At 45.1% G+C, this 18,589-nt stretch overlaps 1 protein-coding gene across 1 annotated transcript in view; it reads right to left on the bottom strand.

The window, feature by feature from the left end:
• Positions 1-3,910: 3,910 nt before the first annotated feature.
• Positions 3,911-18,589, bottom strand: part of KALRN (kalirin RhoGEF kinase) — a 530,846-nt gene continuing 516,167 nt past the window's right edge. The window contains exons 53-61 of the mRNA XM_067299320.1: positions 18,537-18,564; positions 17,529-17,700; positions 15,198-15,319; positions 13,465-13,596; positions 11,393-11,557; positions 10,174-10,252; positions 8,754-8,954; positions 7,696-7,834; positions 3,911-5,763 (exon numbers count right to left, since the gene is read on the bottom strand). Of these exons, the coding sequence (XP_067155421.1) occupies positions 5,218-5,763; positions 7,696-7,834; positions 8,754-8,954; positions 10,174-10,252; positions 11,393-11,557; positions 13,465-13,596; positions 15,198-15,319; positions 17,529-17,700; positions 18,537-18,564 (1,584 nt within the window). The 3' untranslated portion in view covers positions 3,911-5,217. The remainder of the gene's footprint in view (positions 5,764-7,695; positions 7,835-8,753; positions 8,955-10,173; positions 10,253-11,392; positions 11,558-13,464; positions 13,597-15,197; positions 15,320-17,528; positions 17,701-18,536; positions 18,565-18,589) is intronic.

Below are 18,589 nucleotides of genomic sequence, written 5' to 3'. Positions count from 1 at the left end.
AGGAATGCAAGGACAGAAGATGTACAGTTTGAAGCTACATCTGTAAATGATCATATATATACTGCAGTATAGTAATAACAACATGTGACAGCAAGTAATCACCTCACAACAGTACACATGAGTGATTAGACTTACAAAGAAAATATTTACAAACTTACCTTTACAAAACAACATTGTGTGCATACAAAATGAAATTTGCAATAAAACTGAAGATACATTTAAGGCAGACCAGCAATACACTGAAATAATTAAGGCTGTGGAATTACTTTGCACCTTGAAAATGCTGAGCAGTTAGCAATACTGTTTCTTTTTTCCTCCTTCAGTTGATTGTTGCAAAGATTGAAAAGCATCAATATATTCCGACTGTTTGCTCTTATCTCAGGGAATAAGCCCGAGATTTAATTTTTTTGCACTTTCTATTGCATTTGCCTTCCAAAAGTTATCAGCAAATTGATTTCAGTGGCAGAGCAACACTGAACAGTTTGTTAGAAAGAGAAGTAAAAGCACCAGCATCAGAGGTTGGACATGAAGGTGAAATATGGCTTGAGTAGAGATGCTCTTTTTTCACTAGCTTCCTAATAAAGAATACAGTTACAGCAAATATTCAGCATCCTGACGCTACGGTAACACTCACCACTATACAGATCCCAAAACGGGAATTCATCACTTGATGGCAGTGTGCAATCAGCCTAGTAAAGTGGGATTTTTATTTTGTTTCCTTGGGAAAGCACCATTTTCTGATGGAACATGAAAGAATGAGCTGGAAAATCAATCCATGCCCTGCACTACAGAAGAATCTATCTCTGCAGTGAAAAGAACAGAAACCAAACCAGGTGGTTAGCCTGTGTGTGCATTAATTATCTGTGAGACCTTTGTATATACACACTAGCCTTTACATTTGTCTCTGAAGTTTATATTATCTGAGGTCACTTGATACAGTTCTCTCATTGCAAGGGCATTAAAATACAGTTATATATAGTCGAGTCATACTGCGCGGTTCTGCGTTTAGTCTTTGTAGCCTTTATTCATGTTGTAGGTAACAAAGGCCTAATATTGTCTTCAGAAATGCTAATGAACTCCACTGAAACCACAGGATTTGTGAAGGTCAGCTGAGGGCACCAATTTTGTCCCAGCATTAACTTAGTTTAAAAATAAAATGCTTTTAGAGATGAATGTCACTGGAAAAAAAAAAAGTTATTTAAAATTAAAAGAAGGCAGTAAGACCAAACAAGACTCATTGTAAGAGTAGGAAGAGAGAAGTTATATAAATGAAGAACCTGCATTGCTTTAAAGCATTAAAGTCTAAAACTCCTGTTTGGATGCTTTCCCTCCTGACTGCTTACTCTGGGTAGTAACATGTTTAATGGGTTTGCTGCTGGGACGTGGGAGTTTACCCCTGTGGCAACGCTTGGCCGGGTGGCTGATGAGACCTGACAAGCTTGCGTGGACACTCACATTTCCTATGTGATGGCTAAGAGTGAAACTGCCTGGCCTGGCCGCTCCGAGTAGAGAGGAGAGGAAGGCAAGTTAGCTTCTGGCTGCCACGCGCGCTCTCCAAATGTGGCCGCCTTCAGTCACGAGCACCCAGGGGCCCATGTCCTCCAGGCTCTGCTTTGCTAACTTCGTCACTGCCTGCTTTCCTGTAGGCCTGTCGTGAAGCCAAATGCCAGGGTGACGGCATGCGTAAGCGTGCTTCGACTCCGTTAGCAAGGCAAGGCGTGGAGCAAAGGTGCCTGGAGGCGAATCTCCCCCCAGCCGGTGCCGCTGCCCTGCCGATATTACTGTGAGCCCCTCTAGCTGGTCGGAAGCGGCTGCAGAAGCGGCAGGGTACGGCTGCCATCCCACCGTCGCTTTGCCATGCTGGCAATACCCTGAGTGTTAAAGCTGCGAGCTAAAAGCTTCCCCTCAGAGTCAGCTGCTCTCTGCGGGGGTTTTTTAATGGCCTAACGGAGCTTCATGAGAAACCATATTTCCCTGTGTTTGTTACAGGCAATAAATACTCCCTACACAGAAAATCCCGTAGTTGCAGAATCCTGCAAAGGGGGTTGGCTGTGGTGCTTCTCACTCAGTGGTGCCGCTCCAGCCCCATTTATTGAGCTTCTGTAATCTCTTTGGAACCAGGACCTGCTAGATCTGCAAAGAGACCATGGCTTGGCTAAAAATGACCTCAGGAGGGCAAGGTCAGAATACTTCCGCTGTATTTATCATACGGCAGCATTGTATGTCAACATGATATTCTTCATTCAAGCGGAACAATTAGTAAGATCATTGAGATAGATGTAAGAATGGTTTGTAATCATGAACATACCTGGAAATATTAACAGGTTCAAGTTTTCCTGAATGTCCTGGAAAAAGAGCAGTGCCCAGGAAGAGGAGTTTTTTAATATGACTATGGAAAAAGCAAAGTCATAAAGGAAAACAACCCCATAACACTCAAAAGCTTTGAAGTTCAGCACCTCCAACACTCCCTTGAAAACGAATCTCTTTCTTTGAATCTGGGCACCAAAAACTAAAAATGTACCTGCTTTCAGCCTTTTGTTTTTCCTCTATTACTTGATAGCAACTGGATGCTCAAACAGCCCTGTAATCAATTCAGCTTTTTCCCCCTATGTGTCCAAAGTGTCTGTTGTAGCAGTTCGAGAAATGAATGCAGGAAGTAAGAAAATAAAATGATAAATAACTCCAGATTTCATGTGATACATGAGAATTTGTTTGTATTAATGCCAAGCAGAAAGACTGTGGCTTAAACTGTACCCACAGGCCTAATAAAAGCTGTGGGTTTTATAAACCACACTTCCATAAACATTTTTTTAAGGGCAGCGCAATCACAGCACAAAAAGCCAGCTTTGACAAATAGGAAGGAAAGTACAAACAGTCCTGTAGTGAGAAAGTACCTGAGGCTGGTGCTAATTAAAGACACCCCTTGATGACTGCCGTCTGAAGACGTTTCGGTTGCTAAGAAATCACATACATTGCCCTCCTGCTCAGGATGAGAGTCTGTTCTTTGTCTAAGAGGTGCTGCTGAATTGCTTTGAAAATCAGCCGCGGCACTGCAGAGAGAAACTGAAATAGGTCCTAGCTGGTCTAGGATTTTCAGCCCCCTGTGAACAGTCTCTTCCAAGCCTTTCCATGACTTTCCCTTGTGTTAAATCTCTCTCTGTCATTCACGCAGCCTGTTGTGCTGCCTCTGCCTCTGCTCTGGGACCCTGGCTCACCCTTCTGGCTGTGGCTCCCGGATCTCAAAGGTCTGTTCGTGTATCGCATGCATATGGTGCTGAATGTTTTAATGTGCTGCGCCTCCTTCCTTGTCCCCTAGCGTAATAGCCTGACCCCAGCACACTGGCAGAGCAAGCACAAAGTGAAGGTTCAGGTATCCTGCATGCCATGAAACTGAGCTTGGAGGTGGATCAGAAAAAGGGCTAGCAGAGCCCCGAGGATTTAACAGTACTTGCAGGGTATCTCCACCACCTGCTGGCAGAGCCCATTTTTGCTCCTGCAGATATATTCCGGGCTCACAGTGCAGTTATTTGGATGGTGTATTGAATTTGACCCCTGCCCTTACAAGATATCTCAGGAGAGATTATACCAAGTACATATGGTCAGATCAAGCCCTTTTCCCTAGGAAAACCTTTGGTAACAACTGACATTCCCTATTGCAGGCACAGCAACGGCTCTCAGCACTGAGACAATGTACTCACATGCTGGGGGAAAAAATTTCTTTGATCATCAGCCTACAAGACTGTAGGGTTTTATGGTGCAGGAGCAGGATGGGGAAGCACCAGCCAGAGAGGTGTTTCCCCTTCCAATCCCACTGCTAAATAGCGAAGACTTGGCCAGCCTGTGAACTGCTGATTTGTCACTGCAGACTCCCTATGTTGGTCATACTTAAGGCTGGTTCCGTCACTGTAACATCAACATGATGATGTTGCAACTTGGCTTGTGAGAGAGAAATATTTTAATTGTGAATATTTTTTCTTTTATTACAAATTAGGCTTTGGACATAAAAATATGCTTACGAATGCTTTGGTGATGAGGTGCTAACGGCAGCTGGAGAGATATTTACAAGTCTGGAAATGAAATGACATGCTTTAAACACTGAAAACGATTTTCAAGCTGTAAGCACAAGGATGAACTCACCACTCCTACTGCACTTTGAAAGGCTTTAGATGGACTTTGGGCCAAGCAATTCTGAAGCTAGAAATGGAACAGGATCCTTTATATATATATATTTATATATATGATACAATATATGTATACTGAAAACCTGTGATAGAAAAAATTGTCTTCATCATCATCATCTAGTTTACAGATACTGCAAAAATTGGACACAGCCTTTTCTCAATGCACAGGTTTTGCAAAAGATTTCTGTACAGTGTTTATAAAACGCTTTTAAAAAAAAACCCCATCATAGTCCCATTGTGCTTAGTCAAAAACAGCTGTATGTTCCAATGAATTCACTGCCTTAATCGTAGTTCCAAAAGGTACTGCATGTTGACTTGACATAGCTGAAAGCCCAAGGAGTAACATGGGATTTTTGTCTGTTCGAGCACTACCACATAACGAGAGCGTATCTAAGCTACGCCACCACGAAAGCTGATCCAACAGTGAATAGGGGCTGATCGTTCATGTCCTATGCAGGCAGAGTGTCCACGGGGAAATCAAGGGAGACCTGGGCATACAGGGCTTGCAAAATCCATCTGTGAACCTGGAGCAGGCTTACAGTGATTTCAGCAAAAACTGAATTCAGTCCAGTTCTGCAGTACACGCTAAGGTCAGCCTAATCTTACTCCTCCACACACTATTCTACTCCTAGTTGGTCATATATCTTGAAATCAGTTTAGCAAGATCAAGAGGATTTTTTTTTAGAAGGCTGCCTCTCAAAGAATAAGGCAACTGCAATTTTGGCTCTCATTTCCAGTTGGTGTTTGTTTTTGACAGCCCCATTTTATGATGGACATGGCAATAGCAAGCTTCCCAAGAAGAGCCTGCCAAGGGGAGGGAAGCAAGTACCTGCCGCTGTTATCCCTCTTCACTTTGGTTCAGAGTAACTGGGCAGATACTGCGACCTCCAGAATGATTTGTACCCTTCCATTAGGGAAACTGTGTGAAATGCAATGCCGAATACAGAGCTATATACAGACAGATCTGCTTTGTGCCTGCTCACTCCCTGCGTCTTGCCTCGGGACCAGCAGTGTAGTGTCGCAGGGATCGATTGCATTACGTTCCTGGATTCAGCCTGCTCATTAGGAAACTCTTGACGCTGGGGACTGGGTGCACGTCGTACTGGTGTCTGCGGCGCTCAATGAAGGAAGCCAAGCGAGAGGTATCCAGTGGGATTTTGGAATAGCTGCCGTTGTGTGGCTGCAGCCATGGATGCTGTAAACAAGTGGCTGCTGTTGGCCTTCTCCTGAAGTCTTCCTGAAGGATAACATTGATGAAATCCCTGGCAGCGTGGCTCACGTCGGAGAAGTACTCAGGTGGGAAGCTGAAATCTACTCTGCACACATTGATACAAGTCTCCTCTTTGCTTTCATCCAGGAATGGAGAGACACCACTTAACATGACATAGGTGAGAACCCCAATGCTCCAGATATCTGTGCTCAGGGAGACAGGAAGGCCTTGGATAACTTCAGGAGCTGCAAACTCTGCGTTTCCGAGGAGATGGTGGACATGGTAATGACCTGTGATTTGCACTGCATCTTCCAAATCTATGAGCTTGACACGAGGTACTGGGATTCTTAAGTCAATGAGCAGATTTTCTGGCTGTTGAAAAGATAATAATGAAAACTTTGTTATGTAATTATATGTAATCATGTTAAACTTTGCTCCCACAACCATGTAAGTTTGAATGGGGCTCCAGTGCAAACCATTACTGTTGCTGTCAATTGACTGGATGTAGCTGCCAGTGTTCCTATGTAAATGCTAGTATACATGGCTTCCAAGCCAGAGTGCAGTTACTTTTCATCCCAGCTTGTTTTCCCCCTGTTCTACCAACTCTTCCAGTATTTAAGATGTATCTCTCTCTCTCTCAGTGGGAGATTGAGCATTCCCTGTATGTTCTGCTCTGGGGGCTTAGCATGGATTTCGCTTCCTTTGTTGACACTGTGAAGATTTCTAAATTTACTTCTTGCACCTTCTCCAGACTCCTCTGTGCATCTGTCCTATAGCCCCTCATCTTCATGCATATTTTACTGCTACCTCATGTCTGCATATATAAAGCAAAACTCATTACACTTCTGTTCAAATCCTTCCACTTGCTCTTCTCTTGTACAGTCTCCACCAACAAAATCAACATGCTTTTGAGCAGGATCCTGGGTCAAGACTCGGTCCATGGCTAACTCTCCTGTCACTGCCACTGTGGCTCTTGCTTCCCACTTAGCAACAGAAGGTGCTTTATTTAGCATGCTTCGTTCAAGAGAACTGTAAATAGGTCACAGAAAATAGACTTCCCACCTTGTTTTTGGAAAGTGTCTCATGATCAAATAGAGAATTTCAGTGCAGTTTCTTACCTACAAATAATATCTACTTTTTGACAGATCCTGTAAATACAGCAGAAAATACAAACAGTCTTACTGAAAGAAACCTGGATAATGTAGCCTTTTGGGACTAATTTTCACATAAGATATTCTACAAAAAATCTTCTTTTTTTGTAGTAGGCAGCAGAAGAATGAAAACTCTGCCTCATATGACATGCCTGGGGATTGCAGAGTTGAGAAGTGACCTCCAAGGTGCTGCAACATTCACTATATGAGAAAGTTAGGTTTTCTCTCAGTCTCCGTTTTTAATTGACAATTAAGTCTGCACAAGCATCTTAAAAAGTAAATTATAAATTATCTGATATCCATGGCATCCTGAATCAAAGCTGCAGACCACAAAACTCGAAACATTTGATCATAACTTCAATCACTAATTCTCTGTCATCCGAGAACACGGGGATGTTGGTGAGGACAGCATTACAATACCAAATCCAGGACAGTAAGGTGCCTCCTGCCACGTGCGCTGACAAAAGAAAGTAAGAGCTATGCTCATCTGACTGACCGCGACACTGCAGACTGCATGAATTTCTCCTCCAAATTACAGCTTGTTCTTCTTCTGAACCTCTCCCTGGGTTTGTTTCCCATCCTCTTCCCCTCTAAGGCTCTGCGGCACGATGCAGCTTGCTGCTTTCCTTTGCTGCTGCCAATCCTCTCCCCCCCGCCTTCGCCTTCCTCCTCCTCTGCCCTTGCTTTGGGCTCTCCATGGCCCCGCTGCATGCGCCAGGCTGACACGCATTCCTCCTGGCCTGCTCTGAGCATGAGCCAGCTTGGTAGCTAAGGGGGTACAGCTCTGAGCCCAAACCATACCTGTGGACTTATTTTATACCTCCCCTTCTCTCAGGAGCTACTGGCATCTCACTCCTGTGTCAGACATCCACTCTCTCCTTCATTAAATCCTTCTTCCAGAAAGCCCTTGAGAACAAACCAGTGAATCAAGGAAATAGTGCATCACTTATTCAAAGGAAGAAAGAGACCTTGCGCTGCAGGTCGATAAGTCCCTTCTCTGGTCACCTAGCACACAAGAGGTCTGAAAGAGAGTGCTTGTCCGTTTAGGCGATCATCTCTTTGGGGCACAGACTGCACCTCCTCACTGTCTGTACAGCAGGGAGCTGTCTGTATTAGGCCACTGAATAATAGCTTCATTCTCTTTTCTTCTTACCTTTATGTCTAAATGGGCCACTCTGCAATTGTGAAGATACTGCAAGGCTTCCATTGTGTCCCTTATGTAGAAAGCTACTTTTTCCTCCATAAGTTCGTCATGGTTCATTAGATAATCTAAGAGACGACCATCATCCATCCTGCAAACAAATCGCACCCCGCACATGAAAGATCACATGACATCTCCCAGAACAGTTAATATTTGAAAACAAAACTGCAATGGAAACTTTGTGACCTGAAAATGGAGGAAGCTAAAATAAAAGATCTAATGAGTATTTAATGATATCTCAAGATACTGCAGGCCGTGGAAGTGGTAGAGTGATTAATGCTCAATTGTTATCCCCGGTCCTTGAAAAATTTAGCAGCAGTCTCAAAGTACACTAATTTGCTCAAGGATGTATTCAATAGATGGAGGCAGTTCCTTTGAAAAACAGATCCATTTAATTACTTGGATTTGTCTATTTATTTATAGAGCTGGTTGCATAATGCAGAAAAAAAATCACTGACATTTTCAGCTGGTAATATGTTCTGTGGGAAAACTAACCCAATAAAAGTTTTCCACCTAGTTTTATTTATCTGTATAAATAAACAAGTGAAGAGCCCAAATATACTTTGTTGGCTACACTGTAACAAAGAAGAGATTTTGGATTTCAGCTGCTATTATTTCCTTATAGGGCCAAGCATAGTTGCTATACAGCTATTATCACTGAAAAGCATTAGAACAACATAGGTTTAAATCTGGCTGATGTACATTTGCTCAAATATAAAACGTGGATGAAACTGCCCCAATAAATCTGATGCTAGTCAGTGGGATAAATTAGCTGCTGATATAATTACCCAAGCTTCACTGGAGCAGATTTATTTGTCACCCTGAATCTTATTTACTGTAAGGAAATGGCAGTGGAAAGTCAGCAGAAAACGTCTATGTCACTTGATGTCACAATCAATAAAAAACAGGCAACAAATCTTTGCTCCGCTGAAGTCAGGGTGAATTTTATCCTTGTCCATAACAGGGCTGTGATTTCTACCCAGAAACTTGAGTAAGCCCCACATACTTACAATTCCAAAACTAAGATGTAAGAAGTAGGAGACTCATAGGTATCATGGATAGTGATGTACTGAGGATGCTGTAAGTGCTGTAACAAAGCTGCTTCATGCGCTGCCTGCTCTTTCTTTTTCATTTTTTTACTAATAAATTTTACAGCAACATCCTTCCGGGTGGCTTTGTGAACACATTTCTTTACTATGGAGAATCGTCCCCTGAAAAAAAACAGAATAATGAAGGGGACCTATGAATAAATCATGCCAATTTTTCAGTACAATAACAGACTTGTTTTCAAAGTGTTATTTGATTCAGTGCATTAATATTTCACAAGGAATCAGATTTATCTAGTTGTCCATAGCCTTTTCCAACAAAGAACTTCTGCCTCTTAGTATAGAGTATAGATTCTTTGGGGATTAGCAAACATCAAGAGCAAACAGTGTCACTTTGCTTTGTGCAGTCACAGTGATGTCCTCTAACAGTCTCCCTTGGGATCAATTTATGCTGCTACTTTTACGGGTTCTATCTTTATTTTTTACAGTAGGTCTCCCCTCCCCGGCTGCTTTAATAAAGAGCCCAAACTTTCTCTGACAATTGCAAGAAAAACCTTGTTAAATAATCACTAGCCAATCATTTTGTCTCACTGTTTCAGGCATATGGTAAGCAATTAAAAGCAAGAAGCTGACATGAAAGCATTTAGGAAATGTATAGCAGACTAGTGCCCAGTACCACTACTGAAGGTAAAAGTACTTAATGAAACCATGTGCTGAACTTGGCCTATTATTAATTCATCACTCCTCTTTCTACAGAACCAGACAGACTCCTCGTTCTTCAGCCCTTGAATTGCTTGCCCCTGATCTTTGAGATAAAGAACCAAGTTCATTAATCTGAATATCTTGTATGTATGTCCCTTATCTGCTGCCTGCACAAAGCACCAAGGGCCGGCAACATATGCAGCACCTAGCTGGACTCCTGTTTAACTGACTATCCCGTTCAGCAAAGCACTTAAGCATGTGATTTAAGTTAGTCACATGCCCAAGTGTTTTGACAAACTCAGTCTTTGAGGTTTAAGCATATCCAGAACTGGCAAATTATCATGACTTCAAAAGCTCACATCAAATCAGAGATGTCAGAGGAGATAACAGCAAAAGCTGGCAGTGGCTGACAAAGACTGCGCTGCCTAATCGTTTAGAAGTTTGCATTTTGTCACCCATTTCCAAGCTGCAATCCTCAGATCACAATTGGTCTTGAAAAACAAGATATAGTCAGCATTTTAGCCAGTCCATATTTTAACCAAAACTTAATGTGCAATGCTTTTTGAAATGAAAAGCATTTTTCGAGCTAACTGCAAAAAACACCCTAAACTTTCTTCCAGGGAAAAAGCCTCAAGCCATTGTTTTGGTGTTTTACTTCAGTGATAAGCAGGGTTAATATTACCTCCCAATCTCATGCAGCTCTGCATAAGCGAGGTCAAAGTTTTCCTTCCATGAAATAGTGGCACCATCAGCAGCAGAGTCTTTGGGAGAAGAAAGTATATTCAAGAAAGTGTAAAGTTACAGACAGTTTCTCCTGTGGACTTTAAACTACGTATCTTTAAATTATGCAAGAATATATTACTTAAAACAGCAAACATTACCGCTAAGAGCCTAATTTCATACCTCTCAGGCACAACTCCAGTGTGTAGGAGCACTAAAAACCAGAGCGGCTCAGAGGAGGGTGGGGGTAGGGTGAATTCAGCTCTGTCCTTGCAATTCGGGGCTGTTCCAGAGGGCCACAGTACAACGCAGGCAGGCTAAGGGCACGTCGGCAGGTACCGGGGAGGCAGGGCGAGGCACGGGGGCATAAGTCCAGCCTGCACAGGCATCAGCAGCCCCGAACACGTGAGAGCTCTTGTTTCATCCAGCCCAGGCTATCCAGGCCGGTCAGAGACCTAGTTACGCACTGCAGCTACCAAAACATGGGGAAGTCTGTGCTCTGTCCGCGGCACCTCCTGAGTCAGCTCTGTCCCAAATTCCCACAGCTCTGTGCGCTAGGGACTTGCCTCCAGCACAGCCTCCCTATGTCAGGGCCGCTGCTGGGAGGGTTACTTTTTGCAGACTGATTTGTGGACCCCAGTTAAACTGCCCACTAGGAGCCCCTGGGATTGCAGGCGTTGCTCTGGGGCTAGGGAGGCGTCACTTCGCACCTTTGCTGTGCGGGCGACTCACTGGGCAGGACGCAGAGCTCAAGCACAGCCCCAAGCCTCTCTGCAGTTACCTAGAGAGTAAAGTACATGCCGGTAGCAGCCTTTAACCCAAGCCACGTCACCACGGCTGCTGTCATGGTGGGATGGGACTGCTTCTCCCCTGCTGCAGACAGAGAGCACGGGTCTCGGGCAGAAATCAGGGAGAAGATGGGACCTGTTGGGAAGTTGCAAGAGCTTCTGTCACAGAGAGGGTAGGTTAGGAGACCTGGTATGGGAACAGTCCTGAGGAGTCCTAGAGGCAGGAGCTGGCTCTATGCATCTCCCACTCTTTCTCTCATATTCATGCCAGCTTCAGGACCAACATTTGTACCAGGACCCATCAAAGCACAAGCCCAGCTTGCTGCACTGACCTCGTGCATCGGGTGTCCTGCTCACCCTGAAGTGTCACCCCTCCTTGCCGTGCCTACTCACCATACTCGGGGAGCCTCACAAACTCAGATGGGTCACTGGGCAAGCTGATCCCCCAAGGGTTGCTGGCGCTCACTCGAAACTGGTACTGGCAGCCCGGGGTCAGGTCTTCAATGACAAGGTAAGTGTCCAAAGTTGAGGCTACCGACTGCTGCCAGACCTGTGAGCCTGCATTTTAAGGGGGTAGGGGTGAGAGAAGGAGGGAGAGAAGGAGAGCTGAGGAAACACAGTCTCAATGTGTGAACCCAGAGCCTGTCCTTGCTGCCCAGAGCGGGGATATACAGGGGCATGCTAGAGGCCTTTTCATAAACCGATAACAACATGACAACAAAGCATGTACAGAGACTTGCTCTGCCCAACTCATGCAAAGGAACGTGCCCTGGGAGGTTAAAATCCACCGGGTTTTTAAAAGACAAAGCTAAGGCAGACTGCTTTATTGCTGCTAAACCAGATCTGGACAATAGGGAGCTATTTTGTGTTGCAGCCACCTTCCAATCTGGCTAAATGAGATGCCCCTCACTTGACTGATAGTGATGGAAAAGCCACAGCCCAAGGACAAGATGATAAATGCAGAAGTCTGGCAGTGGCTGCGTACTACAGGTGATTTCTCCAGGTGGGCAATAAGACAGGAAAGGAGGACTGATTTGATGACAGCTCAGCTATGAGAGAAGCAGTAGCAGAAATACTGCAGGAAAAATATGGAGGAGGTGGGAAGGAAGTCCCAGGTGAAGCCAAGAAAGCCCTTCAGTGCAGTCAAAGCGCTTTCACGGACAAGGTGCTTTCAGAGACAGCGGTGGTGAGAGGGACGCCTGGAGCTGCTGGAGGAGAAATGGCTTCCTGAGGCTTAGCACGGGCTCTTTGCAGATAAACAGGACTGCAGCAATGTGTGACTCTATCACGTGTTCCTCCTCCTAATGGAAATAAAACCCAAATGTTGCCTAACCTGTGGCCTCAAAAGAAGCAATACTTTGTCCATCTCATAGGAATATACATGGTCACAAAACAGAAAAGGACCCCTAGGGACACTGAGCCCTGTCACTTCCAATAATTTCTTTCACGAATATATCAAACTTTATCTTAAAACTAGTAAGTTCATGGCTTTTTAGCTTTACATTATTTATCATGATCTATTTATTCCATGTATAATACTGGAAAATTCAGATTGCCAAGTCCCACTTAGAAGATCAAGGTTGGTTATGCAGGGAAAAGTCAGTGATTCCTTTGGAGTGGGAGGAATATTGAAAACACGTACGCTTTTTACTATTTGTTTTGAGGGCTGTTGTTAATAGAAGAGCTTTTATTCTTTCTCAAATGTGCCAGTCACACTGATGGCAAGAGCAAGGGTTAAGGCAGAGTATTTGCTAAGTAGAGGGATTAATAGGATGGTGTGATTAAGTTTGCACATTTACTAACACGGGATAGGGTTTTCTGAAGGATGAAGGGAAAGAACAGGAGGCCACATACCTAAGGCAAGGTTTACGGCCCAGGTAGCATCACACCTTCACACGGAGAATGAAAAAAGGGAAGTGACTCATTTCAAATGCTCTTGACAAGAAAACACGCCTGTGCATATGGGAACAACAGTGCATTTATTATCTGTTTACTTTTGCAGGGGGGAAAGCACGGCTGGAGTTAAGAACAAATGGATTTCAGAGCTGAGTTTGAAAAGTATGCAGGAAACTGCAACACTATCCAGGACAAAAAATAATGAGGCTGCTTGTTTTTGCATTCCCAGGAAAAATATGCCAGAATGGTTTGATTGGTACCACAGTGGTAAAAGGCAAATGATGAAAGGATGCCTTACCGCTGGATATGTTTTAGCCTACCAGATATGTTTTAGCCTAACACACTTACTGGCCTTAAGTGACTGGAGGAAACAGAAAGGTCTGTGATACACAAGAAGCTGGACTGTATAATGGAAGGGTTTCTTCTGGCTTTGTGATCCATGAGCAATAGAGAGCAGCACCACGGGTACCCAGTGGTGGCAAGGATGGTTTTGGGGATCTATTGCTCCAAAAAGGAGAATTACTATATTCTCTTTTTCTCAGCTGGTGAGCACAGCCCAAACCCCTTACCTTCTTCTCTGTACTCCACAGTGTAGCCTGAAATGGTGCAATTTCCTGTGCTGGATGGGGGTAACCAGCGTAGGATCACGGAGGTACAGCTTCTCTCCTGAGCAATGGGGCGATTTGGGGCAGCTGGGACACCTTGGGAACAGAAAATACGCATACAATCCAGCAACATGTCAAAAGCACTAGTGCTTTATTGTAAAGATTTGGTACATTGTTCAGGCCACTAAGCAGCGACTGTGCCTTGCAGAGGGAGCATCCTGGTTTATTGTGTATCAAGAGAGCAAGCGCAGGAAAGGCAATGCCACGGTCTCCTTCACCTACTACCTTGGGTCTGACACCTCCATACCAGGAGCTAGAAAAAAACAGTGGCTCTTGCATGCCCTGCTGCCTGGACAGGGTTACACAATATTACAGAGCAGTGGGAATTTCTTTCTGCTCGCAGCTTGTGATAAACTTTAGTGTGACTCCCAAGTGCCCATTTTCATAGTAGCATTTAGGGAGCAAAGGAAAGCAGCTGCAGTTATTGATTGTCACCGTCACTGAGGCCAGCTCGCTAATGTGCACGCCTTCCACGCTGGCCTGCGAGAACGGCTGGGGGAATCGCCCCTTGGGTGCCGCGGAGCTGTCATTTCCAGCTCAACTGCTGTAAATGAAGAGCTTCTTTACTTGCAGTTTCTGCTCATTTTTGTTCCCGCTCAAGACCTGATGCAAAGCCCATGGTATCAAGGAACACAAATATTCCCGTGGACTTTACTGAGCAGCAGATGAGGTTCTGGAGGAAGGGAGGTAGTTACCCTTGAAGTGTCCACAAAATGGCACATGAAAGCCACTCAAAGTGCTCCCGTGTGTATGGCACCCGGTATGTTTGGCAGTAGATCGACAAATGACCAGTATTACCTCTGCGTTTTGCTCAAGGCTCTCTTCAGCACAGCAGCAGTTAGTGCAGTCACTAACTTGTTTTGATAAATTGGGGAGATTATATTTCTAGGGCAAATTGTGAGAACAAACAAATCAACTTCTAAACACTTGTGACACTCCTGCATCCCTAAGTCACCACTTAGACATCCATCTCTATGCCATCCCCTTCAGTGTGGCAGGCACCTCTCATTTCTCATGCTAGCATATGCTTTTCCAGAGCTGGAGGTCATGAGCAATCAGCTCATCATTTCATATTTGTTACAGTTAGATGGGTCACTAATTACGGCACTGAGAATTCAGGCTTGGAGACATTTCTCAGAGTTGAATCCCTGCAGAACAGTTCCCCTGGGGCAAATTTTCACCCTCATCTCCTCCGTCCTCCACAGAGAGAGGGAGGCTGAGAACAGGCATCGCTAGATCCCATTCCCCTGCTTCAGGCAGGCTCTAAGGAGCAAAGCGCCCAGGTGATTCCCCGTGGTGCTCGCAGCCCGCGGAGCTCCGCTTCCCCCAGCAAACCTTGCTGAGACCCTGGGAAGCCGTGCTGTGAGCAGGATGACAGGAGCTCAACTGGGGCTGATGCATTTTAGATTCCCAAATGTGGTGCTTATCATCAGACGACTTAAGCGCAAAGAAGCTGCAATGCTTTCCAACATCAGTGGGAACCGTGGCTGAGGAAAGGCTACATGGTTTTAACTTTTCAGTTAACTTTCCAGCTCCACATCTGGTTGCCTTCACACCAGATATTTCTGGGTGTTCCCAGCCACCGCAAAAGGACCCCGTAAAGGAAAAATACTCAGTGTTAAGGTCAGAAACACTACCTTGGACTTTGATCGTCGCAGAGGTTGATGCTGTTCCATGTTCATTAGTTGCCACACACGTGTAAATGCCACTGTCCTGAGGCATCAGGTTACAGATCTTCAGGGTGAGCTCTCCAGAGTCGCTATGGATGTAGGAAGCCCAGATTATAAAATTCTGCTTCACTCGCTTATGCTTTTTACACTGATTTCTCTCCTACTTCATTACAAACACAAGTGCATGCAAATCCTTTTAACTCATTTGCAGGAACATCCCCCTAGCAAACCTGGTACCCAAATACAATGGTGCAATATGTCAGGATTAGGCCTTTAATGAAATTTTGAGTCGAATGGTCCAAATGGGGCCCTGCAGGGTAAATCTATTTGTCTGCTGTGGCCTCAAAGGAGATGGGCAACAATCACTAAAGCAGCAAGCAAAGTCCAAGAGCTGAACATTTACTGTGCTTGTCCAGAGTTGGTGCTTTTAGACCCCACACATCTGGAAAGGTTTCCCCAGGCACCTTTTTTTTTAATCTGAGGAAGTGCTGAGCTGCTGCGCGTTTGCAACAAGTCCAAAACACGCAGGACAGATTGGACTTCCTGCAGATGCACCAACCAGTTGCGCAGCGTGGGGTGGCTGACATTTCTGGAAAGTTTCAGTGGAGCATGCGATCTAAGGCGGCTGCCAGCCCCCACCAGTCAGAAGACTGGACTATCCAACAACAGCGAGGGATAAGGAATGTCGGTGCCAAGGTCTTGAAAGACACTAAATATTTGGACCAATCTGAGCAAACAAACAGTTCTTCTGAATCCAGTGAATTTATAGCAGGGCTGTACATAGTCAGCTAGGTTTGCACACTGCAGTCTGCAATATGCAATTTAAGGGACTTGGCTTGAATTAAAGGATTTTGCTTGTGTAACTGCTCTAACTGTACTGAAGATCCAGCTTACAGCAAACAACAAATTCCCTTGATGGCAAAACCAGACTAGCTCTTGAATGCATAAGCTATTGGAAACTGCAAAAGGACACCTTTGCTGGTGTAAATGCATAGACACTGGGGCTTTTGCTGGCCTAACTATGCTGGTTTCGAAATAGGATAGAAACGTTCCCCCCCCCCCCCCCCCCCCCCCCCCAGGCCAGACACGCATGCCAGCAAGATTTGTAAGACAGACACTGATCTGTTGGGCCTCTCTTTGGCAGGCAGTGTCTTCACTGAAAAACAAATAAGAATAACAAGACAATACAAGTGCTGATAATGCACAGAGAGGGAATGCAAAGGCGTGATGTAAAACAGAGCCCCATATGGAAATATCCCCCCATCCAATCCCAGCTAGAAGTCTGAAGCTATGAGCACTAGCAATCTACTGAGTAATGGCCCAAAAGGCAATTGTGAGTGCCCCGGGGTGGCCTCACATGCCAACCGTCTCTGAGGGAATCTCTTGATCAGGCCTAATTTTTTTTGTTGAACATATAAAATCTCTTCTTTCTTAGTACTCATTTTTCACTTTCACTGACTTTGTACTCCCTGGATTCATCTCAGCCTGAGCCAGAAGTGCTGAAAAGTTCACATGAAATATTGCCTCCTGGAGATTTCCACTTCAATTTTGTTGGCCCAAATAGCTTATATAAGCTGCAGATGAGCATCCAGCAGCAGGCTGTTACCTGACCTGAATTCAACTCTCAATCTTTTCAGATTTTCCCAGTGTTTATTGTAAAGATGGTTTTCCTCTCCCCTAGCTGGGCCGGCCGCATCATGACGAGCATCTTTCTGGCCAAGTACAGCCAGATGTAGCTTTCCCAGGAGCACATGTAGGCTGCTTTTGGAACAGCAGCTTTGGAAAGCTGCATGAGTTACCACCACTGCCCAGGAGATGAGAAAATTCGCAGTGATATGGCTATGTAAATGAAGAATATTGTAAGGCGATGAGGGCTTGCTCTGCTCAACCCCTGTTCCTATGCAAAGGCAAGCAAGGCATCAAATCAAAGCAGCTAAGCCCCACCAGAGGAGAGGCACTATTAGCCAAAGCTTGAAAACATTAATTGCTTCTGTATTGAAGCTGGCTCATGAAGTCATGATCTCCAGGTCAGAGCACCATCAGAGCAAGCACACATCTGCCAGCAATGTACTGTGTGGATATACCTCTGTGTCAGCTTGGGAAACTGTAGCGCTACCTGAGCCCCAAACTTTGACCCCTTCTAGCTGGTGCGTGGTGCAGCGATGTGTGGAAACACCAGCCAGCCTTGATCAGCTGCATTTCTAATGAGTCTTGTGGCCTGCTTGGTGCCATATTCCAATTTGAGGGTAATGCAACCATCGTGACCAGATACTTTGGGATTCAAAGGCAGGACCTTACCAGGATGACACCGTGTAAGTGGTTGTGCTGTTGTCGTTGTCAAGGATGTTTTGATCAGGTCCTTTCCAGGTTATAGTTGGCTTTGGCCGTCCACAGACTTTGCACTGCAGCATCACTGTGTCACCGAGCAAACATGTGATATCCACTAATGGCACAAGAAACTCTGGAGCCACTGGAGCAAAACACAGTGGGGACACCTTCTCTTAATGCACATTCCCCATCCAAGTCTAGAGGACACAGTATAGGACCACTTTGTGGCTTCTTATGGAGAGGACTGTGTCAAAGTTAAGCCTTTAAGATCTGGAACCCAAAAGGCTGAGGGTCCTAGGGCCTGGAATGTATATTACTGAAATTTCACCTTCACTAAAAGCCAAATGTTCAACTCAGCAAAGGAGGTAACGGGGACTGTCTGTCCACCAATCTCTGCGTGGCCCCTCAACACAGTAATGCCTCCGGCTGGCAAGACCAGGCTTGGTGCTTGCTCCTCCCTAGGCACCAGATTGCTTTCATGAATCACTGCCACAGGGACCTCAGGGATCATACTGCCACCACCTAAGCTCAGCACCCTCAGATACAGCCAATATTAGTGTTTCAAGCGTCCTGAACAAAGGCACAGATCCAGGTCATGTATGGATAACTTTTACTGCTGGGTCATTTTGCCTGGAATGGGCCTTTCCCCTGTGGTCTGGGATGTCTGGTCCTTGCCCTGGTGCTTTCTGCTGAAAGTGTGTCTGTGTGCTGGCAGGAGGTGAGATTTTTGTGGAAGGAGTGTGTGGTGGAGGGCAGGTTTGGAGGATTCAACCTCACGTGTATCGCAGGCTCTTTGAGCCGGGGAGCTACAGGAGGACTGCTTTCCCAGGGGAGCACGCCAGCCCCAGCCAAGGGAGGCCAGGGAGACTTGTCTTTGCTCTGAAAGATAATGCCTATGAAATACGCTCTCATGTGAATAAATCACAGCTGCTGACTTGCCCATCAACACAAGTCAATGCACAGATGTCTTCAACTCACCTTCCTGAATGAAATTTGGGTTGATTATCTGAAAAATACAAAGAAATAAAAAC

This window comes from Apteryx mantelli, chromosome 6 (assembly GCF_036417845.1).
Source record: "Apteryx mantelli isolate bAptMan1 chromosome 6, bAptMan1.hap1, whole genome shotgun sequence".
Lineage (NCBI taxonomy): Eukaryota > Metazoa > Chordata > Aves > Apterygiformes > Apterygidae > Apteryx > Apteryx mantelli.
This window is presented reverse-complemented; position numbering and strand designations above follow the sequence as displayed.